The sequence below is a fragment of the Letharia lupina genome (genome assembly GCF_014066315.1).
Source record: "Letharia lupina isolate WasteWater1 chromosome Unknown contig_27, whole genome shotgun sequence".
Classification (NCBI taxonomy): domain Eukaryota; kingdom Fungi; phylum Ascomycota; class Lecanoromycetes; order Lecanorales; family Parmeliaceae; genus Letharia; species Letharia lupina.
In genome coordinates this window covers 113,131-135,735 of record NW_023502996.1, presented here as the reverse complement: position 1 = coordinate 135,735, position 22,605 = coordinate 113,131, and the positions used below count along the sequence as shown (strand labels likewise).

Here is a 22,605-nt window from a genome sequence, read left to right as displayed (position 1 = left end):
TCCTGCCACGAGATACGTGGACTTGGTCATCAATGTGTACCCGACTTGTTTTGATTAGAAATGGTCGGCAACAACCGCCTGGGATTCTGTCATGGACGATGGTGAATACTTGTGCTTCGACTTGTTAGGTAATTGCTGAATTCGAGTCGCCTCACCACCCCTGCTCCAAGAGTTCGAGATCTGCGTGTACGGATCCTTTCGGTCTTTGGTCCCGAGATCGATGTTGACGATATGCAGGCCACCCTGTCGTGGACATCCCTTTGCCGCTAAGCCTTGTGCTTTTAATACGGCCGGAGTCTTGTATAACAGGCCACTGGGAATGCGAACGCCGTTCTTTGCTCATGTCGGTGGAGTTTGTGGCTTTCGATGATGACAGGCTCTTGCTGCGGCTGAAGCGGCTTGAATATCTAGAAAAGTTGAGGTTGAGATTGACGAAGAGTGGGCGAAATGTTACGAGGCAAGAGCAGAGAATAGCCAGTGCTGGCTCAACCTGTGTCCATGTGTACTCTTGGGCCATGGTATCTGAAAATCGCTTAGGTTTAGCTGGAAAGAGGAAGAGTGGGTTGTGTTACAGGTCAAGTCCTCTTTCTGCAAGATTCCGATTGTGGCAATACGCATAGCACCGGCTACGCAGACACTGTAGTCTATTGGTCAATACAGATTCTCGTGTCGGGAAGAGAGAAGTAGCCCACATTCCGCCAAGTAGGAAGACGCCTGACAATGCAATCTTCTGTCGCGTGGGAAGTTTCAATCCCCACACCATATGTAAAGGCATGTATAGCATTACAACATCAAGGCAGAGGTTGGAAGCGGTGACTCCCCAGTAATAGGCTTGCAGGTTGATGCATTGATCGGTGAAGAGGAGCTCGGGGTCAAAGGCTGCTTGAAAAGGTCGGCATTGGAACAAATCCGTGAAGAGAGCAACAATGAACCAGAGCATGACTGCAGCCCCTACGATGAGGGTACTCCTCTTGAATCCGGCGGTGATGAAGATTCGACGATAAAGGACCAGGATGGAAAGCTTGACTATGGTTATCGTGAGCGTATACTAAATTGAGGTTGTCAGCGTCTGGAATTTGATGGGAATACTTGTCTAAGAACACACCGTTACGATGCCTGACATCATCAGTTTCAGAAACGTTGAGATTCGAGACGGTCCATGCCCTAGCTCGAGGTTTACCGCTGTGGACAATCCTAACCCTCCCGCTTCGACACCTGTTCAGGTCAGCAAGAAGACCGGAGAGCATCTAGAACATCAAACTGACCAAAGTGGCCAATGACAATCATGGCATACAGAGGGATGAGACTGGCAACGGTGAGAGCATCATCGGCAGCAAAGGCAGCATTGCTTCTCCATCGCGCGAGAAGGCGCAGAGCAACAGCGAAGGTATCGATGACACCAAACGAGATACTTGTACGAACAACCTGATCTCCCACTGGATTGCTCACCATGGCAGCGTTTCCCTGACAAGTGGTTGAAGGACAACAGCCTGAAAAACAGCGGAGCAGAAGTGTTTTACTACTCAGATGGCGGAGAATCTGCCACACCTCGCTCAGAGGGAGATCTTCATTGAAACGCCTTGGGTCGTGCCGCAAGCCTGTCCAAATTTGCATTGGCCCATCGCACCTGCATGAATTGGCGGACCTTATTTCAGGCTCGTTGCGTTAGATTGAACGCATCAATTGGTCTCGTGATCAAAGCTTTGAACGAAGGATCAGAAGGATTGGAGCCAATCGTTTCCAACACCGATACTACTGTGGCTCTTCCAAAAATAGCAGTGAAAGGTATACCACATCATTGAATCAGCGGACGCTCTGTCTCTACCGCAAGGAGCATGGCAAGGTCCTGCTCAGTGACTGACTCGAAGCCTCGGTGAGTGCGGGTCGTGTCGCACAATCTAGCGTTGACGTCCCGTTCCTTTTACCGAGATAAGTTGCGAGCGACACAAATTACGCACAAGCGGCACAGTTAGGTGGGGAAGTTGAATTAGTCTTCACTCTAAAGTAGGGCGTCTTCATCCTTCAACGAGGCGCAGTATCGAGGAGAGAGCGCGAAGGAGGCTATGGTGCGTTGCAGGGCCAATGATTGATTGCGTGGCTTGTCCTGATGTGTTGTATAGCGTGAAAATCCACAGAAAGCAACTATAGATTGTCACTGATGGTATAAGAGCTGAACATTTGAGCTTGAGCAGGATCGAAAGTGACCTGCATACGCCATCCCGGTGCATGCCCCTAAGTGTTGGAACTATGCGGATCTCGACGAGGAAGATTGATCGCCACCTTGGTAAAAAGTAGCTCTACCCTCCTACAGGGTAGCCTCTCGATCCCTTTACCTTACCGAGCAGCAACCAGTATTTGGAATGTCAAAATATCAGGTATGGTAGAATGAGTGGTGTGTAGATTGCATAAATTATTCCATCTCAGGACTCCCCTAGGCCAGTATTTGTACCCCTCACAAATTAGGTGGTTGTTCCAACAGGTGGCTGGGAGGAGGCTGGGAACCTTATTGCGACATGGAATTCATTTTCTGACTCTCAGACAGCGTTCTGTATGCGTGCGAGTAGATTTCGACAAGGAGCACATTGTCGTTGCTGGTCGTCTTATGCTAGGCATCGAAATCATGTAACCATGACGCCCAAGTTAATGCAAACTTGGTCAATAACTAAATGACACAGCTTGGGACTTGCGCTGCGAATATCTGCGACGTTCTCCACGTCCTGCATGTGTTCCTTTCTCGTAGCATTGATCTCCGAATCTGACAATGTTCATGGGACATAAGTTCTACTGCTACCGTAGAGACCAGGCTCCAGTGATTTGAGTGTGGCGCTTTAAGCAGAGATTGTTCGCATGCACAGTTCACCCGGACCAAGATTGGAGAACACGATCTCTTCGAGGCCTATGTAGGTCGTTAGGAAAGTCTCAAGCTTGTCTCCACCGGAGGCGTCGAAGAACCTGGATGTATCAATTGTTCAGGTCCAATTGTGCAGGTCTTGAGCTTCAGGCTCGAGACGCTGTCGAGTAGACTGTCGAGTAGAGAGTCTAAATCTTTGCATCTGTTGAGTTGGAGACTTGTCAGGGTAGAACGTCTGATGCCATCCAAAGACGCTGGTCTCGGTAGAAATGTGTAGTGGAAGAAGCACATGTCCTCAGTTGTAGGTACTTTGTCGAATACACTCTTGATGCGTAGAAAAATCTCCCAGCCATGACGGCATTGCGCCAGGTCAGATCTTGCTTGACCAGGCTTGAGCTCGAGAGGGCCGCACTCATTCCCCACACAGTTCGACTCAGACACGATGTCTCTCACTATCGGGTGGGATTGGACAATGCGCCTCAAGCTGGTCGGGATTGAGCTCCGGATCTCCAACTACGCGAGTTGTCAACCAGCAAAGAGGCGGACTGCGGTGGCGGTTGCGTTGCTGAACCGCCGAAGATTGGGCATAGAGCATATGGATTCTGTGAGCTCTGCGAGCCTAGGACGAGAACTATATGGATCAAGTCCAAGAACAGCAACATCTTGCACAAGAGCGTGGTGCGAGATGTCATTGCCATTACGAAAGCTGAAAGCAGAGGGAGCGTGGGAGGTGGAGAAGTCCAACTTGACGGAGCGATAGAGCCATGGTGTAGCTGCTGCATTACCGGTAGGGGATATGAGATAAGTCCGGCAAAGTCTTGTTGTCTGTTGGTATTGTATATATGTTGACAGATGAGGTGTAGGACATCGATAATTAGAGCCACAGAGGACAATACGGCCATGAGATCTTTCTGTTGGTAGCGTCGGAAGGCATGGAGTATAGTGAATGAATGTTGATCAGATAGGAGCATCAAAGAAGGCTCTGATTCAGGTTCTAATGTTAATGTAGTGGGATGAACGGACAACGATCATTGAAGATTTTCTATGAATTTGCACCGCGCATGATGGTCTCTTCTAGCTACTCAGATGTCCTGTCCATGTCTGAAGGGCATAGAGAACAGAGTCTGCAGTAATGTACACGATAATGAGTGAAGATTTGCAAAGGAAAAAACGCTAGACCAGAGCGAGTTTGTAAGGGAAAGAACGCTGGGCGCAAGGCCTGCGATCGAGAAAAAAAAGTCTGCCAAGCACACACTAAAAAAACACGCTAGAACGCGGAGAAGACTCAACCACGTCGCCTTATTACAGTCTCTTGTTTCTCCGTGTCAAGTATCGAAACATCGCCTCGACATCCATCGCTTTTTTATTCCATCTAGAATTCAGCCATGATAAAGTCTCCTTCTTCATCATAGCCAGGAGTCGGCGTCTCGTCACCGTACCCTTCGGTCTCGCGTCTACGGATAATATCCGTATCCCTAGACAGGTCGGAATCGTAACCGAAATTCTGTACTGGAGTCTCGTAGCCACGTCCAAAGCTGGGAGTGTATGACCCTCCTGTGTAGCGAGGAGTTGCGCTCCATCCTCTGATATTGCTAGGTACCGGAGTTCGATAGCCGTCAGGCCCATAGCCGGGAGTGTCAGACCCTTCCTGAGGTGTATGGAATCGAGACCCTTGAATGGAGGCAGAGAGTGAAGATCCTTCGTTGGGTGTATAGTATGGAGTCGATGCCCTAAGAGTTGTCAGAATCCGAACGGTCTAGCATTCAACAGGGTAAGACTTACGCGGAGATATTGCCATCTCTGCCTTGGTCCTCATTCCCCATATGAGAATCTCCGTCTTCATCTTCTTCATCAGCGGCAGTATCAGACTCAATTGCCCAAGCGATACTATCGTCCACATGCTGCTCAGGGAAATCGTCATCTCCCTCTTGATCTTGCTCCTGCTCGTCATCATCCTCCTCCCACTCAGTTCCGTCCTCCGCCTCCTTCGCCATCGCCAGGCTTCCAAGATGCCAGTCCTTGGACTTTGCGAGGGTTGGATGATCATACCAGCTTAATTTATTCGGATTCCCATACTTGTTGACACACGTAATGAAGTGATCCTTGACAGTCCTTGTCCTAGTGAAACGGCCCTTGCATCGTGCGCAGCGGTACCTTCCGTCCTTGTTGGTATGTGCCACTGGCGTCCCTTTCGCAGGTGTCGCTATGTTGCACACCTCGGTCAGCATACCCTCGCCGGTCTTTCTATTGAAGCCCGTGGTGCGGGGTTTGCATTTTCGCGACTTCTTTATGATTGGCTGACGGCCGCCACTTGGCCCTATGGCGGCTGGCATGTAGCCAGGGAGTGGCCGAGGATTAATGCGAGAGAGCCCTCCATTTGTCGCTCGGGGATTGATTGCGGTGAAGCCTTGATTCAATGCTCCTCGAACCGGCTCCTGCTGTGTGGGTGTGGAGGCGTTGGAGATGGTATGTGCACCTTGCGTGTCCTCATCAGCTACTCCCCATTCCGTTGATTCATAGCTGGCTCGCTGCTCAGCTGGTGGTGTTGAGTTGGCTGCCTCAAAAGACGATGGAACATGGACAGGCTGCTGCTCATCACGTGATAGGAAACCTGTCTCAGTCGTCTCTTGGGGTGAAGCATCGTAGTAGGCGTCAAAGTATGCCGTCGAATATTCTGTGTGACTTGGCTGCTGCTCAGCTGGTGGTAGGCTGTCGGCTGTGACAGCTTCTTTGGATGGCGCTCCATGAGCTGGCTGCTGCCTCTTCTTCGAATGAGTAGCCAGGGCCACACATGCCAGTAGGTCCAGATTTTCTGTGTCCCCCATGGAAGCTATGTTTGAATTTCTCGCGGAGGCTGGCTGTATACAGGTGTCAGAGGTGATGCTCCATCGTAGTTGTCAATATGCGTGGATGAAATGCTTACGGACTCTAGCTGCTCATCAGCATCAAAGGTGTCACCGCTAGTGAGGTGCAACAAATCCGCTGGTTGGAACAAGTTTTTCTTCTTTTGTTCGGCCGACTTGACGGAAGAGCGAGTTGCAGCTGCACGTGGATCGACACCGAAGATCACACGCGTGCGGTCGTCAATGATGTGTACGTTTGCTAACGGTGGATCAGCGGTGTTCAACAGATTGCTCTTCATAGTCACACAAACGCTTGTGCGAAGGTCGGTTATCACTCGACAAGCGAAGCCCACCAGTCTGTGAATAGAGCGCTGTCAGCTCATATTGAGGTGGACTCAAACCAAGGGCCCAGTTCGGGTCAATACACACCGTGGGATGCCCAGTTGGAGGCATAGCTACAAATCTTGATACGGTCTGAAGCTTTTGCGGCGATTTCCACTGTTCTGCTGTTCATGCAAGTTGTTGTTGTTGTCGGGGGATGTTTTCCAGTCCCGTTGTGCGAACTTTTGTCAGTGTTTACTCCCCGGGCCGAAAATTTATCCGGTTGAGCTCCATGGAAGTCTCTTGTAGGGCAGAGCAGCACCGGCTTTCCACTCACACACTCACAACTACTGTCTACGGTGCTATAGCAATGCAACCCGAAACAATCGCTGTTTTTCGATGAAATCCTGTCGACCACCGTCTCATTGTTGGTGTTCATTTCTGTTCTATCGAAACCTATCGACTACCGTCTCATCATAAGTGTTCATTTGCGGCTCGGTTTTCACCCACCTCCTTGTCCTCCATGCCGAAATCCCAAGCTGCAGCCTGATCTATCAATTCTGAGAGGTACCTAAGAGATGAACCTTGCACTTCATGTATGAAAGGGATGTCCCCAACATACCCCCACTTGTATCAGTCACTGTGCAGGTCACCGAGTATATTGAGATCTCCTGTCCCAATTTCGACCGCCATGACCATCTTGCGTGTCTCTCCGCATACTCAAGGTACGCGACCGCTCTCCCTCGTTTCCTCTATCCTGCTTGCTGATTACCCAAAGCTTTGATCGAGATCTCCAACCCAAACCACTTGGGTCGCCCATTCCGTTATCATCTTTCTTGCGCGGGGTCGTCATTGTTCTATAGAACTATGCCCTGTTCTTTCCTTTATTCTCAGTAGCCTAGCCCTCTTCATGCTGACCACTCTTCTACGCGCCTCACCTTCCGAGCATTAAGTTCAGAATCTGCAGGAATCTTCGTTTGATGCAGGAAGCCGACGGACAAAGCCTCAGGCTTTGAAGACAGCGAGACAAGGAGCGTCTGTGATGTCGCTTCGCGACAGCAAACTTTCTAATTGCTAATGTATGCGTACCCACGTCAGCGTTCAGTAGATTTACTTATTTCTAGATGCCATCACTCCATCTCACTCTCATCGATATTCTTCAACACACCTCCCCTATCATAATCATACCACGCGCTACTTGTTAGTGACCTTCATTCCAGCAGAATAAGGCTATCTATCAAGTCTTCACACTCATTCTTATTCTTCTCGAACACTCTTCGGAGTCAAATCTCAAGATGGCAAGCCTGAAAAGAAGCCGCACTATGCCAACTGATGGCGCTATCTCGAAATTCCTCTATGTCATCATGAAACAACTAGATCTCAAATCGGTACGCTGTTCTTCGCAATAACACTATGAACACTATACTCACTCAGCTTCTTAGATCGACTGGCAGCAAGTCGCCGATCAGCTAGACATTGCCAAAGGCCACGCCGCCCGTATGCGTTACTCTCGCTTCAAACAGCAGATGGAGGGTGTCCCATCTGCTCCACGCAAGGCCCGAGCCACCGTTCCCCACCAGAGAAAAGCCAAGCCCCACAAATCCGGCCAAAAGGATAAGAGACAGAAGGAAGAGCATCAAGGGACAATCTTCAAGGCGGAGAAAGAGGAGACTATGGACGCAGTGTATCAAGACACAGTCGTCAAGGTGGAGAAGGAAGAGGATATGGACGCGATGTTTGAGGGGACAGTCTTGAAGGTGGAGAAAGAGGAAGACTTGGACGTGATGTCAGGCGTGGAGCCGATTGTCAAGGAGGAGGTGCGGGATGGTGTGCATGGCATGTTCTAGACGTCAGGCTGTCGGATCAGGTCAGGTCAGGTCAGTCGTAAGAGATGCGATGGGCTGGAGGACTGCGGACGGATAGGGTTCAAGGGGCGGTGATTGTCTTGTCATTTGTGAGAGCTGTTGCGGAGAAGACAGCTACTGGATGTAGCAAATGGACGAAGGTCTGCAGGCTGTTCGCCTACTGTTTCTGCCGTTGCCGGGCAAAATGTAGCTACTGTATGTAGGGATTGAATGACGTCCTCAGGGGAACGCTACTTCAAAGTACTACCGTTCTTCTGCCTGTGTGATCTGTTGCTACACACTTCTCGGGAATGAAACCACGAATTACGGGAGAGAAGGGCTGTGCTTGTCGCCTGCTGGAAGCGAAAGGGACCTGCTGAAAAGACTCCTCGGAGAACCCTCAGTCGCCGCGAAAGCAGCCGCACTTGTCGTCGATTCGGTCTTCCTCCCCTCTTTTTAGGGTGGTGACTGCCTCCGTTCCGCTGACTATGGTGATATCGTCTGGCATTATGAAGCGGTGTGTTGCGGAAGACGGACAGACGGTCTCTGAGAACTGGCGCCCTACTCGGGGATACAGAAACGACATCACTGGCCAGACCACCGGTTCGTTTTTTTGGTCTTTGATCACTGACCTGCCCCATTTCACAGATACACTTTACCTCTCTCGGGGCTTCGTGGGCAGCGCGGCAGTCGTTCTGACCTGCTGTGTACATCACGTTTTGGCTTTCTTTCTGGCTATCTGTTTCCCCCCATGTATGCTACGGGCGAAGCCCCCCGGGACAGTATTGAGCCTCTGGCGAAAACCTGGAGGACATTCTTGAGCCTACAGTGTATACTTAGGGACACCCTCTGGGGTCTCATGGAAGTTTCCGGGAGCGAAATGCGTAGTGCTCGCAGCCGAGGAACGGTGGTTCTAGAAATTATGGGGCTGGACAATCCGCTATACAGCGTGCGGCATAATTCTCAGAGGGGGTTGGATCCCATCTATGGATATCACCACCACTACCACTGCTACCTGCAGAGGGCGTCACTCGTGGACAAAATCCTCCATTCCTTTTGGGGAACCTCTCATGTGCACACTCGCTCTTACACCCTCTCGGTGCGCGGGATTTTAAACGCGCTTTACCCCCCGAGGGTTAACGATATATTGATCACAGACAAGCTTCCGGAAAGTGCGCCTAAGAATACAGAGTAGAGTGCGTCGGGTCTGACACCTATTGTACCCGGAAGCTGTACCCGGATGTAGGGAAGGTGTCAATGTATCCAAAATGGGTGCACGGGTATCACGTCCCTTCTACGAGTGCGTCAGGGCCCATCCCCCGGGAACCTTGGCACTGGCCTACAACTGACTGCTAACACTGTATCTAGTACTTTCGTAGTATTATTCTCTTGGTCGCCATGACGCCACGATCAGCTCTAGCATGCTCCTAATACCAGAAATATGGTTGCCTATAGAGAAGCCACACTTATACTAATGACTTCCAAACATGATTTTGAAAGTGTCTGCATCCATCTGGCCCCTCGCTGCAGTACTCCCGCCCGTGACGACCGCATTTCCGTGCGCTTGTGTCACGTTCCGCTGCGCCCTGCCAGCAACGCCTTCGAAAAACCGGGAATTGTCTGCAGAGTGGTCTCCAAACTTGAGATTGGTTGGCTTTGCTTCAGATGTAGCTGAGATACTGTCCCGACAGACGCTCATCAGTCTCAATATAGAGTGGATATTCCAATCGCGGTCTTCAGCAGCGGTTGCTGTGTTTTCGTCGGTCCTAGTTGATAGCGAGAGACTTTGAAGATGGCTTAATGTATTGTTTAGCTGCGTGTTTAAAGCCTTGAGTTCCGTCTCTTGAGTTGTGAATCGCTCACTCAGCTGCTGGGTATCTGTGGATGAGGACTTTGAGATTATCCTACTACGGATCAGTAGCGACAAGATAGTTTTGCATCTCGAAACATACAGGTTCATCGAAGTTAAGACGAGTGTGATGACCTGCCGGTGATCTTGTAAGCGACCATTGAATCGATTGATCTCAGATTCATGGAAGTTCAAGGTGAATCTGTCGCGTTTGCTGACGGTGGTGTCTTTCGAATGCTTTGTATAAGTCTGGATTTTCTTGCCAAACCTATCACACTCCTGCTGCGAACCCTCCAATGCGTCGGCCAGCCTGGTTCCCTGCAAGGCCGCCTCGAAGGCTGCGGACTTTTCGGTGTCCAGAGTGTGTCTCAGCGTCTCTAGCGTGCTTTGCATTGAGGAGAGATTGAATTTGGTGTGTGCAATAGCTTCCGGAGCGTTGTTCAGTGCATCGACTAACTCATGGAGCCTTTTGCTACTCTGCCATGCCAAAGTGGCTACAGTAATGACGCTGCCAGTCACGGCCAAAACCTCCGCCATTTTGAACTCCTCGGATGGTCTTGCACATTCGTAGCCTCCGCTATACTTTACAGACCTGAGCCTTTGCAATGCCCCGTTGATGATGTCACTGGCGCAGCACGTGATAAGGTGGGGTAAGGTAATCGATTCCATTCGGTCAGCCATGCATCATTCTTTCTGACCCCCATGGCTCTTGGCTTAACGCAGTCAATGTGAATGATAAGTATACATTAAAGTATCCTTCAGTCACTGGAACTCATTTTCTTCGGTGCGGTTCTGATATTAAACCTCGCCGGACTCCGCCGCTCCCGGTCAGCCTTAAAGTACGAGTACTAGTAGACTGCTATGAAATATGTCGTCTGAGATTCCTTCGTCCCAGCCACCTGTGAGCTTGCAATTCGGTAACAGCGAAACGACTGGAGGCAGCCAATCCTTCACGGGCTATGTCACTGGACCAGTTCAATTTCACTGTGAGTACTTCAGTAAATGAGGTACACTGCTTATACTATACACTGCTTATACTATAGGCAGCGGGCCACGATCGCTTGGACGCCCTCCCTCGTGCTGAGGGTGCTGGCTTCAATTCGGGCGAGCTTGAGCATGAGCGCTTATGCTTGCACGGCACTCGGACCGAGATCCTCAAATTGATTGAAGAATGGAGTACCAACCCTCAAGGCGAGCGGATCTTCTGGCTCAGCGGCATGGCCGGCACTGGCAAATCTGCTATCGCTCGCACTTTGGCTCACAATTTATACGCGAAAGAGCAGCTGGGAGCCAGCTTTTTCTTTTCCCGAGGCAGAGGTGACCGTGGAAATGCCTCGAAGTTCTTCACCTCCATTGCGTACCAGCTTGCATTGTGCGATATCGAGAACGGGGCACTTGCTCCATTAATTCGCAAAGCCGTCGATCGACATCCTGATATCATCAAGCGAGCCAAACGCGATCAGTGGAAACATCTCATCCAGGAACCGTTATCACAGATGAAAAGCCACTCTGTACACGGTATTGTTCTGACTATCGTGATCGATGCACTGGATGAGTGTGAAGATGACAGAGATGTTCAGCTGATTCTCAGGATTCTCTCTGAAGCGATTTCTTTTGACAACATCCAGTTTCGGGTATTCATGACAGGTAGGCCAGATATATCTGTGCGTGATGCGTTCCTGGAAACAGTCTATAAAGGTATCATCCTTCACGACATCGAGCGGCATATTGTTCAACAAGACCTTCGCATCTTCTTCGAGTACGAATGCGATAAGATAAAACAAAAACGTCCTCTGATTGGTGAATTTCCAGGCAAAAATGATATTGAGAGTCTTGTACAGCGGGCTGGAGAGCTTTTCGTTTATGCTACCACTATATGTCTATTTCTTGGTGAAAGAAAGCCTCCGCCTCCTCGAGAGCGCCTAAAGATGGTTCTACAAAACAACGCCTCTTCAGCGTCGGCTCTGGAGAACCTCGACCAAGTATATATCCAAATTCTTCAAGAGGCAGTACCGAAGACCTACTCGACGCATGACAAAGTGGAATTTTGTTCGCGCTTTAGAGTCATCGTTGGCTCTATCGTGAGCCTGTTCAGCTCACTCTCGGTCAGCTCATTAGCAGCACTACTATTTGAAGAGCTAGACGGCATCGACCTCACGCTGGACAAACTTTGGTCTATCCTCAATGTTCCCCAAACAAAGAGCAATGCCACAATCTCCTTGTTACACCCTTCCTTTCGAGATTTCCTGCTTGACCAGAGACGATGTACCGATCTCGATTTCTGGGTCGACAGCGCCGAAAGGCACCTTGCCCTCACTAAAACTTGCTTGAGACTTATGGCAGCCAGTCTCAAGAGAGACATCTGCGACTTGAAACTGCCGGGAACCCTTATAGGAGAGATAGATCCCGAGATGATCCGAGAACAAATCCCTACAGAGCTCGAGTATGCCTGCACCTACTGGGTTCAGCATCTCGTTCAAGCTCGAAGCAAAATTCTCGGACCCAATCTTCCCACTGGAATCCAGGCTTTTCTTGAGCAGAATATCCTTTACTGGTTGGAAGCACTAAGTCTGCTCGGGAAGATGCACGAATCGGTCTTGATGCTTTCGACGCTACTTGCTTTGGCCCAGGTAGGTAGTCTTCTCTGAGTTATCCTACCATTCTAACATTAGAGGTAGTCTTATGGCGATAAAGGTTTAGTCGAATTAGTGTACGATGCCTACCGCTTCAGCCTAGATCACCGATCTATCATAGAACAAGCACCTCTTCAAACATATCATTCGGCATTGATCTTCAGCCCGTCTACAAGTATAGTTCGGAAGCTCTTTGAGAGCGAAGCTCCACATTGGGTCAGATGTACGTCCAGCGCTCCGGATAGCTGGGGTACACTTTTGCAGACGCTCGAAGGCCATACAGATCTGATTACATCGGTAGCATTCTCGCCTAACGGGCAGAAACTCGCGTCCGGGTCTTGGGATGGGACCGTACATGTATGGGATACAGCGTCAGGAGTACATCTGCAGACATTCGATCACCAATGCGGTGTTCAATCGATAGCGTTCTCACCTCTCGGGCAGAAGCTCGCGTCGGGTTCTCGAGATGGCCTACGTATATGGGACGTAGCGTCTGGATCGCTGATTCAGACGTTTGAAGGCTCCCATATTAGCTCTTTAGCGTTCTCGCCTGACGGGCATAATCTCGCATCATCGTGTGATAATATGATACATATACGGGACGCAGTGTCTGGAAATGTGTTGCACAAATTCAAAGCCTCCTATGTTGATTCGGTAGCATTTTCATCCAATGGGCAGACGCTCGCCTTCAGGTCCGGGTTTCTCAGCGGTCCAATACATGTATGGGACATAGTGTCCGGATCGCAGCTGCAGAGCTCTGAAGGTTCTTTCACATCAGTAATATTCTCGCCTGACGGGCAGAAGCTCATATCTGGGTCTCAGTATGGTACGATACGCATATGGGACGCAGGGTCCGGATTGCCGCTGAAGACGCTGAAAGGTCATCTCGCTCAAGTTGGTTCGCTAGCGGTCTTCGAACAGAAGCTCGCGTCCGGGTCTGAGGACCGAACGATACGTATCTGGGACCTAGTTTCCGGATCGCTGCTACATAAGTTCGAAGGCCATTCCATGCCGGTCTTGTCGGTAGCATTCTCGCCTAATGGGCAGAAGCTCGTGTCTGGATGTGAGGATTCTACGGTACGCGTCTGGGATATGGCATTCGAAACGCCGCTACAGATGCCCGAAGACTATAAGCCGGACATGTTTACATCTATAGCGTTCTCGTCCAATGGGCAGAAAATAGTATCCAGGTCCTTGACCGGCGTAGTACGCGTATGGGACTCAGGGTCCGGACTACTACTCCACAAGCTCGAAGGCCTGGGTTGGGTTTCCTCAGTAGCGTTGTCGCCCGACGGGGAGAAGCTTGCGTACGTCACCTCTTATAAGTGCCATACAATACGGGTGTGGGATGTGGTATCCGGATCGGAGCTGAGGAAGATTGACGTTACCGATCCGTACGATGCTATTAGAAGAGTCCATGTGTCGCTAGCGTTTTCGCTTGACGGGCAGAAGGTCGCATGCACGTACCAAAACTCCTTCCCCAAGCAAGTCAAAATTTGGGACATAGCGTCCGGATCGCGGCTCCAGACGCTAGAAGGCCATCCTGACTGGGTTCGATCTTTCGCTATTTCAACTGACAATCAGCTGGAGGCACTAAGTGCAACCGATCGTTGGGTAACAGTGAACAAGAAGAGAATGATCTGGCTTCCCCCAGCTCGGCGGGCTTCGGCATTCGCCGTATATGGGACCAAATTAGCTATTGGCTCTCCTTCAGGCATTCTGACGATCTTGAATTTGGATTTCAAGCAGATGGATTTCTTCACCGATCCCCCTCCTAGTCTTGTAGATGCAACAGGCAAATTCTCAAACGATATCTACGCCACTGATATGGCCAGTGATGACGACGAAATGGAGTCGTTTGATGATGAAGATGAAGATGATGAGGATGAGGATGAGGATGAGGATGAGGATGATGATATGGATGATGATGAAGATGATGAGGATGATGATGAGGATGAGGATGAGGATGAGGATGATGATGATTAGAATTTATGTGATATGGTTCTACAGCGATAGCTGCAACCGGGCTCATAGTCTGTTGTGCGTACTTGATTGCTTATCTATGGAGTGAAGTTTCTAGCTAGCAGTACTGGAATCTGATAATGCCAAAACCACGCTAATACGACGCAGCGCCGCCATTTAGAAACTGGGGTATAGATGTATTAGCAATTAGGAGTGCCATTCAGACTGACGCTGATCGCCATCGGGGGGTCGTGTTGAGTCGAGTCAATCACAAGTATCATGGTTACGTTACAGCGCGTCTCGTTCATGGATTGAGCAGCTCACTCAGCTAGAGTATCGTAGACCAAATTTGTTGTTGGTATTGCGCTGGTATCGACAACCCTTAGTTTACTGATGATATGCATGAGGAATGATAAGTAAAAGATTTTGGAGATTGGTTCCCGTAAATTGCATAAGTATGTTGTAGATGAATCCGAGCAGGGGGGGAAACCGGGGTGCGTCTCTTGGCTTGGCAAACAGCCCCTATTTGCGTCCGTATCGTCCTCCACCCACCATCTCCACCCAAGATGGACCCAGCAACAGTGACCGGTCTCGTAGTAGCCGAGCAAGTCCTCTCCACCACCGTCGAAGGTGGTGCCATCGCTACCTACGGCCTCGCTCAATCCACCCAACCTCTCAGCGCGACATTCAAACGAGTCTCCAGCCCCGCCTTTCTCCCTCGCTCCAACCACTCTCTCACAGTCCTTGCTGGCCGAGCTTACATCTTTGGCGGAGAGGACGAGAGTGGCAAGTTGGCGGGTGATGAGGTCCATATCGTTACGCTGCCGTTGAAGAAGAAAGGGAATCACGACGGGGAGGTAGATTACAAGTGCGTGCCCAGCCTGGGGGAGGGAGAGGATGGCAAAGTACCGGGTCCAAGAGCGGGACATATGGCGGTTGCTATTGGCGAGAGGATATATCTCTTTGGAGGTAAGGGGACCGATGGACAGGCTATAGAGGAGATGGGGAGGGTGTGGGTGTTTGATACCAATACGCTTGGATGGAGCTACATCGATCCTGCGTCCGACACTGCTACAACATCTGTACCGCCAGCGAGATACCACCATGGCGCCGCGAGTAGCGAGCATCCTCTCCCTCAAACCAATGCGTCAAGCAAAGCGTCTTACAGCGAGCAAATCACATCCACAATCGCCAAGCTCCCCTCCCTCATGGCGAAAGCCTCATCACCACAAGAGCCGCACGGCAGTCTCATAATCTGCTCCGGGCTCTCCGCACCCTCCTCGCCTCTAAACGACACCTGGCTCTTCAACATAACAACCCGCACCTGGTCCGCCCTCCCGTCCACGCCCTCCACCTCCCCCTCTCCACCCAGCATAGCTCTCACGTACAACCGCCTCTACCTCATCACCAGCACCTCAGACTTCGGAAGCGAAATACACTACCTACCCATCACAAAAGAAACATACAGCGATGCAAGAGGAGAGGGAGAAGTGGGCCTGACCAGCTCGAAGAACGAGTGGACGACCCTGCCCTTCCCTACGAATCCCTTCGCGCCGGGGCCCAGACCGAGGAAGGGTGCAGGCTTGATGCCCGTCACGACGGGCAACGGAAGAGAATACCTCCTCTACTTCCTCGGGGAGAAGGCCGCCACGACACAGCCGGCCGAGCCCGCGGAGAAGGAGGAAGAGAAGACCGACAAGGATGAACCGACCTTTTGGTCGGATTCCTACTCCTACCAAGTCCCCGCCATCCCCGTCACCGCGGCCGGGATCAAAGACGCGACGCGCCAAGCTATGGGTATAGCGACTGGGGAGGATACGTGGGCCGAAGTCAAGGTCGAGGCGGGGATCGAGAGTAAAGAGAAGGATAGTGAGGGCAAAGCGCATCCGGGGCCGAGGGGCTGGTTCGCGAGTTGTATAGTGCCCAGCCAGCCGGGCAGTGTGGTGCTTTGGGGCGGGGTGAATGGGAAAGGGGAGACGGAAGGGGATGGGTGGTTGGTTGATATCGGTACTGCGAAGTAATAGGTTTGGGATCTACGGGCTCGTCCCACTGGCATTATTGCATGGTAATGAGGTACGGAAGCTATGATAGATGGATGGCATCAATGTGCCCTTTACCCTACCTACCCAAATAATCCGCGCAAAGCATCCGCTCTAGAAGTAATTCCGTCAAAGTTTCACAAACGCAACGGCTCCTCCCTCTTCCATAACCCCTCGTTCACACCGCCTCGGCGAAACTGACGCTCGGTCGTCCCCCCGCGTTCACGTAGTTGAACGTGGCATACCAGTTCTTCAAAAACGCATCCCCCACCACGTACAGGTCCCCCTGCGGCGCAACGTCCGTGCCCACTATAGCAGCCACGCAGTTCTCCGCGCCCCCATAATCCGCCTCCGCCGTCCCCGTCCCCGTCCCCGTCCCCGTCCTCGCCTCCGTCTCCAACCTGACGGCCAGAGCCTCGTTGCCGATCAAGCGCGCAAAGGACGGGGTCAGGAGGCCGAAGTTGAAATCGAGCGGGTTGATGCCGAAGGACTTGCCGCCGAAGCGGACGGCGGGGATGTAGGCCGCGGGGGTGGCGCAGGGGTAGGCGTAGAAGGTCTGGTCGCCGTCGTCGGCCTCGGCGGAGAGCGGGAAGGCGTCGGGGATCAGGGCGAAGATGGCGGCCGCGGCGGCCGGCGGGGCGAGGACGAGGGTCGTGCCCGTGTCGATGATGGCCTGGCCGCGGGTGTAGGCGCCCGCGGTGGCGCCGTTCACGGTCACGGCGTTGAGCGCGATTTGCCAGTAGCCGGCTTCCGTGACGGGGATTTGCGTGGCGCTGCCTTTGTACCGAGAGGGGTCGCGGCAGCCGAGGCAGAGGGAGCCGCGGTTCGCGGTCCCGGATGCGGCGCGGCCGAGGTGGAAACTGAATTCGGGTGCGGCTTGGGGTTTGGGGGGTCAGCGTTGCGTGTGTGGGAGGGGGGATGGAGCGTTGAGGTACAGCGTGGGGTGAGATCTCTCGAGGTTGGGACTTAGGGATTTGTGCCACGCGTGATGTATAGACGTCGAGGATACCTACCGACTTTGTTTTGCATCATCAGATTCTCGAAGAAGGTGGTGAAGCCGCTGGCCGCGATGGAGGTGAAGCCCATGCCTAGCAGGCCGTCCGAGTTGGAGGTGTTGAAGCCGGATGTCTGCGTCAGGGAGATGAAGCCCTGATTCGCCGCGGTCAAGCCGGCTACGGTGATTGAATCGGTATAATCATCGCCTTCGACGTATCCGGAGCCGTACTGGACGGCCGTGGTTCGGTTTTGGGGTGTGCCCCCTTCGTCGTACTTATCGGTGAAGGGACAGCCTTCGTCGCTTGTGCACTGGGGTCCAGGGATAAAGATGTCGGAACTGCCGGTATCGAATTGTACGGTGAAGAATTGTGCGGTGATGCCGTAGCCCACTTCCATGGGGCCATAATACTGCTCATCGAAATCAGGGGCCTCTACTTGATCTAGGAGGTTCTCGGTAGCCAATCTCCGTTGCAACGAAGCATTGGCGGAAGCTCCAGGGATGTTGAACCTCGAATGATACTTGTTCAACGTTTTCCGAAGTGACCTCAAGAGGGCGGGGCCGTTGACCTCGCCGGTGGAGCGAGCGAAGGTACGAGGAAGTGGCAAGGCGATCTTGTTCAAACCATCTGCTTGAGGAGCTGGAGCTGCCGCGATGAGGCCGGCCAGAAACAGAAATGCGAGCATTGCGCAAGGACAAGACGACAGGTCAATGTTGGCGAGTCCTTCGGTCTTAAATTGCCAGGAGACCCGCATTCCAGAAGGGCGGACAGCATTCTTCAGACGCGCGGACTCGTGATGAAGTTGGGAGTTTCGAGACCACAACGCAATTGGTACGCAAGTAATCAAAACCTCTGCAGTTCGAGATATTGGATTTTATTCTTCCGTCGATGTAGTCTTCATGCTTGAAAAAAAAAGACGCTACCCACGAGTAAGACTTGCTAAAGTTTAACCGCTAAGAAAGGAAAAGACATCCTCGTCAATGTGAAATCTCCGATATTTAGGGATTGGTACCACTTCAACTGCTCCTTTTTGCACACCTCGCCCGCCGGCAAACTTGCAGCAGTGGGACTTCAAATTTTGACCTATTTTCTTACCCATAGTCAAACTTGACAGAGCCGCAGATCGACAGGATCGGCAATTTAGAGCTGACGTATGATGCTTACTGTGCTGCAAAATCGCCGAATCTTGGATTGAAAGCGTTTTGAAGTCTAAAGAATTATTCGAATCTGTAAACACCTGAATCAAGTAATAAGATGTCGAACAATATCGTGATGCCATCGGAAGAAAGTACGTTCAAATCATATACCCCGGCATTGGCCAAAGCCTACGCAGCTAGTCGAGGATCCTACCATGAGAACCTGTTCAAGGTCATACTCGATAATCACAGATCAACTGGAGGAGCCATGCAAGTCCTATTAGACGTGGGCTGTGGTCCTGGCAACTCGACAAGGCCGTTGGCCAGGCACTTTGGCAGCGCTTTTGGCATCGACCCAAGCCCAGAGATGATCAACACCGCGAAGAATTTCAGCGCCGAGTCCCCGGAAGAAACAGCCAGTGGCAAGAATATAACCTTCTGTGTCGGCAGGGCAGAGGACATGAATGGTCCGTTTCGAAAGCCGGGGCAAGGGGTAGATCTTTTGACGTCCGGGATGGCGGTACGTGTGGTCTTTGCGAACAAGCGCCACCGTCTTAATGTCGTCTAGGTACATTGGTTCGACATGCCACGATTCTGGTCTTCTGCTGCTGCTTGCCTCAAGCCCGGTGCCACCGTAGCTTTGTGGACAGCACCTTCCCGGTATTGCCGTAGGTCTTTCTTCTACGAATTTGATACGCTTCCCTTGATTGCACCGACCTGACCGAGCAGATCCCTCCACTCCAAATGCTGCCAAGGTTCAGGAGGCAATGTCCCGTCTAGAGCGCGAGAACCTGGCTTCGTACGAGCTGCCAGGCAACCGCCTCGCCCGTGACTCTTATGACCACCTTCTTCTTCCATGGAATTGCATTCCTCCCGTCGACGCTTTCTTAGAGAGTGGTTTCACAAGGCTCGAATGGGACCGCGATGGGAAGCTCTCTGACCCTGAACACTTCTTTCTGGGAGACAAGGCAGTCACGATCGAGAGGATGCAGGAGATGTTGAGTACTTCTAGTATGGTGACAAGATGGAGGGAGACGCATCCTCAACTGGCTGGAACCGAACACGACGTTGTGGTGAAGATGGCGCGGGAGATGAGGGAGACTCTGGGAGGGGAAGAGTTGGTCATTGGCCGGAGCTGCGTGTTACTCTTGTTTAAAAAGACCGGCGTACAGATTGTATAAGCATACTTTCTTCCTAACAACACCTGAAAATTTGTATGCGCAACGACACCGAAGGCAAGTACACCACATTCGACGTCAATAATGACTTCCAGAATAGGCCCCGGAGTATCGCATATACGTACGAACTTATCAACAATAAAGAATAGAAGCGAGTCATTAATAGTTGTTGTCGCAGAGTACCCGAAATTCGGCACTCAAGTTGGCAATTTTTCGAAACCCCATATACATCTCGCTGATTCTCAGAGGTATACTCTTGAAAAGTAGTATATTCGATAGAGAATATGTGAGAGTATAAGCCTGTGCGATATTATCACAGTTTAGAAAAAAAGTTAACGCAAAATTTGTATGGGGCGCGCAGACGTGCCACCCTAAGGCTGCGAAGTCAGCGAATTAACCCAAAGGGGCTTAGCGGTCTTGGCACGTCTGAGGGACTGAGGCAAAGTGGTGGCGGCATGGTTTGTGTAGGCTTAGTCAGCAAAATTCGTTCATTGTTGGTGGTAACGAACTCCTCCTTTGCTCTCCTCTCCACCCTCTCGACTGGTACTTCCACTTTCTGGACGTCTTCCTTGCCGTGGGCGCTGCCCATTTGCGCGCTACTGCCACTCCGAAATCGGCGGTTCGCGCAGTCTACAGGAACAGAGACGTTTGGATAGGAGCACACTGGCGCAAACGCATTCTTTGGGGCGTCGCAACGATGACTTCCGACGAAAAGCTCACCCTCGTCCAGGCAATCATCGAGACCACAGACAAGCATGACTTCGTATCTCCCCAGCTGTTCGCTGACTCTGCTTCCCAACGAGAAAGACAAGAGGTGGAAGCCGCCCGGACATATATCCTTCAGCAAGCCTTTCCTACCATCCAGACCCTTACGCCCCTGTGTAACACAAAAGCTCTGAGCTACACAATACGGCTAGATACGGTTGGTAGCTTCCTGAAGCCGCAGCCTCACATGCTCATCACCCAAGATCCGGGAGGCCTCCACGTTGCGGAAGTCAATTTCCATACCCACGGCTACGACACTACAATCGTTTACAAGGACGTCGGCATCAGCCAGAGACTTGCTTTACAAAATCTACAAGAACAGAACTTCGAATGTTTGATCAATGGCAAGCCACATCTGTGGCACCCCCTTGGTCCTAGTAAAAGCGTATTTGAGTTGACAGAGGAAGCAAAAAAGAGGGTCGCGCTGTTCGTATACGCGGAGGGTATGGCTCAAAGAACAGGCTCTACTTCGGCCAATGGTATGCCTGTCCAGGAACAAAAGATAGGAGAAGTGCATGTCATGGAAGACTTCTTGCATGAGCCAGTCGCACTGCAGCAGACACTTTTCTCCGCTATTGTGGTCGTTGAGCAAGCAAAGAGGAGGGCGACTAGTATAGCGAGCTGGGTGCCCCCTCCGGCAAGCAAAACACATTTTCCAGGACGGCGCCGAAGTAGACAGGATGGTAAGAGTATGTAGCAAAAGTCATGCATAGAGGGCCATCCGAACTTTAATTTTTTCTAAGTCCTACAGTGGAGAAATTAATGATTCTCCGTAAAGTTCTCCAGTCAGCCCTATAGGGCTACCACTGTAGGACTTGGAAAAATTGAAGTTCGGATGGCCCTCTATGCATGACTTTTGCTACATACTCTTACTGGGAAAGGCTAAAAGCGTGGTTCCAAACCTCCGGGATATATTATATCCTATTGCCAGATCAGAAGCTCGGTCCTCAAACCGCAGAGGACGACGGCACTGCACGGGAAGTCTCCCATGAAGCCCACATTTTTCGCTCTACCCATCAACCATTCAGATGTTCTTCCCCCAAATCCCAGAAGTCAGACATTGCACCGGAATTTTACCCACACTCCGCGGCCATATCACTGGAAAATAGGCATGGAGGTGTCATATATGGTTTGATTTGGGATTTCGTTTGCTAATTTATTGATACCCATGGGTTCGAAACCGCTTCTTGTTTCACAACGTACAGTCTTCACCCTAAGTCGTTGCTGTGTTTTTGGGCTCGTTGAAGTGTGCACATCATTCTGGAAGACTTTCATGTTGCCTTCGCACGTAGTATACGCTCCCACGAAATCCTTGGTACAGCAAGATTGCAAAGCGCTCTGTTGCTCAGATATTTGTCGCGTGAGCGCATCAGCCTGCCAGCTACTCGTATTCCAGGCTAACGATGTTACCTCTCGCACTCCTGAAACACTTGATCGTGCCATGCGGCGTCAGAACTCCAGCATGCAGGCTTGCAGAACCATCATGACCCACAATCCTGGGTTTCCTATCCTTCGATGATGTGCCTGAGATTCAGTGAACGAATGTGCTGATTTGCTCAAAATTTCAGGAAAGTAATGTGTGCAGGAATCCTGATAAGCACTACTGACTAGCTTGCATATCATTGGGGCAGGAACAAAGCTGGCGGTTGGCGGCATCTCCGACTGGCTATCATCATTGACTATTATTGGCCTTTTTGTATCGTTCCCCGGTCCAAAGGCTGCTAAGGTTGCAGGAAGGTTGTTACCGAATTTATTAATTTACAAAGCGTTTTCGCTCAGATTTCGCTTCGGATGGCTTACTCAACATGGGTGATGGTGGTGGCGCATGTGCTCTGAGTGGTCACACTTCAACGTTCCCCGCCCCTTTTCGTTCCACAGGACCCAAGATCAAATTAATGTCATTGGATGTCGACGAAGCGTCTGGCCCTCCCCGGTTAAAATCAATTATCTGCTGAGCTAAGAACAGGTTGAGCCTAAAGAGGGGACTATACCACCGAGGGCGGAGTGTGTTTTCCCCCTATTATCTATCATTCATGCAATACCTATCTGTTTGAGGTCTACGCGCTGTAGCCTCCGCCTTATCATGCTTGCTGTGACTACGGCCGATGCATCACCATAACATGTATCCCTTGCTGAGAATTTGTCCACATTCACACGAGTCGAGACACTTGACCAAGTATCTGGAAGGC

The 22,605-nt window shown here is 51.2% G+C and overlaps 9 protein-coding genes across 9 annotated transcripts; 5 read left to right on the top strand and 4 right to left on the bottom strand.

Annotated features, from left to right (window-relative positions):
* Positions 1–54: 54 nt before the first annotated feature.
* HO133_006829 (uncharacterized protein) lies at positions 55–1,452 on the bottom strand (the record flags this gene model as incomplete). Its single annotated transcript, XM_037297725.1, has 6 exons — positions 55–313; positions 507–522; positions 573–637; positions 693–1,048; positions 1,106–1,215; positions 1,266–1,452. The coding sequence occupies 6 exons, from the start codon at positions 1,450–1,452 to the stop codon at positions 55–57; spliced, it is 993 nt and encodes a 330-aa protein (XP_037146926.1).
* Positions 1,453–4,223: 2,771 nt separating this feature from the next.
* On the bottom strand, positions 4,224–5,993 carry HO133_006828 (uncharacterized protein; the record flags this gene model as incomplete). The annotated part of the gene is made up of 3 exons (XM_037297724.1): positions 4,224–4,581; positions 4,634–5,709; positions 5,775–5,993. The coding sequence occupies 3 exons, from the start codon at positions 5,991–5,993 to the stop codon at positions 4,224–4,226; spliced, it is 1,653 nt and encodes a 550-aa protein (XP_037146925.1).
* A 1,317-nt stretch (positions 5,994–7,310) lies between these two features.
* HO133_006827 (uncharacterized protein) lies at positions 7,311–7,862 on the top strand (the record flags this gene model as incomplete). The annotated part of the gene is made up of 2 exons (XM_037297723.1): positions 7,311–7,403; positions 7,458–7,862. The coding sequence occupies 2 exons, from the start codon at positions 7,311–7,313 to the stop codon at positions 7,860–7,862; spliced, it is 498 nt and encodes a 165-aa protein (XP_037146924.1).
* A 1,468-nt stretch (positions 7,863–9,330) lies between these two features.
* Positions 9,331–10,377, bottom strand: HO133_006826 (uncharacterized protein; the record flags this gene model as incomplete). The annotated part of the gene is made up of 2 exons (XM_037297722.1): positions 9,331–9,763; positions 9,812–10,377. The coding sequence occupies 2 exons, from the start codon at positions 10,375–10,377 to the stop codon at positions 9,331–9,333; spliced, it is 999 nt and encodes a 332-aa protein (XP_037146923.1).
* A 199-nt stretch (positions 10,378–10,576) lies between these two features.
* Positions 10,577–14,327, top strand: HO133_006825 (uncharacterized protein; the record flags this gene model as incomplete). Its single annotated transcript, XM_037297721.1, has 3 exons — positions 10,577–10,694; positions 10,756–12,338; positions 12,387–14,327. 3 exons carry the CDS (start codon positions 10,577–10,579, stop codon positions 14,325–14,327), a joined length of 3,642 nt encoding a protein of 1,213 aa, XP_037146922.1.
* A 542-nt stretch (positions 14,328–14,869) lies between these two features.
* HO133_006824 (uncharacterized protein) lies at positions 14,870–16,324 on the top strand (the record flags this gene model as incomplete). The annotated part of the gene is made up of 1 exon (XM_037297720.1): positions 14,870–16,324. The coding sequence occupies one exon, from the start codon at positions 14,870–14,872 to the stop codon at positions 16,322–16,324; it is 1,455 nt and encodes a 484-aa protein (XP_037146921.1).
* Positions 16,325–16,520: 196 nt separating this feature from the next.
* On the bottom strand, positions 16,521–18,022 carry HO133_006823 (uncharacterized protein; the record flags this gene model as incomplete). The annotated part of the gene is made up of 2 exons (XM_037297719.1): positions 16,521–17,218; positions 17,356–18,022. 2 exons carry the CDS (start codon positions 18,020–18,022, stop codon positions 16,521–16,523), a joined length of 1,365 nt encoding a protein of 454 aa, XP_037146920.1.
* Positions 18,023–18,591: 569 nt separating this feature from the next.
* HO133_006822 (uncharacterized protein) lies at positions 18,592–19,654 on the top strand (the record flags this gene model as incomplete). Its single annotated transcript, XM_037297718.1, has 3 exons — positions 18,592–18,993; positions 19,042–19,141; positions 19,203–19,654. The coding sequence occupies 3 exons, from the start codon at positions 18,592–18,594 to the stop codon at positions 19,652–19,654; spliced, it is 954 nt and encodes a 317-aa protein (XP_037146919.1).
* Positions 19,655–20,348: 694 nt separating this feature from the next.
* HO133_006821 (uncharacterized protein) lies at positions 20,349–21,113 on the top strand (the record flags this gene model as incomplete). Its single annotated transcript, XM_037297717.1, has 1 exon — positions 20,349–21,113. The coding sequence occupies one exon, from the start codon at positions 20,349–20,351 to the stop codon at positions 21,111–21,113; it is 765 nt and encodes a 254-aa protein (XP_037146918.1).
* Between the last annotated feature and the right edge of the window lie 1,492 nt (positions 21,114–22,605).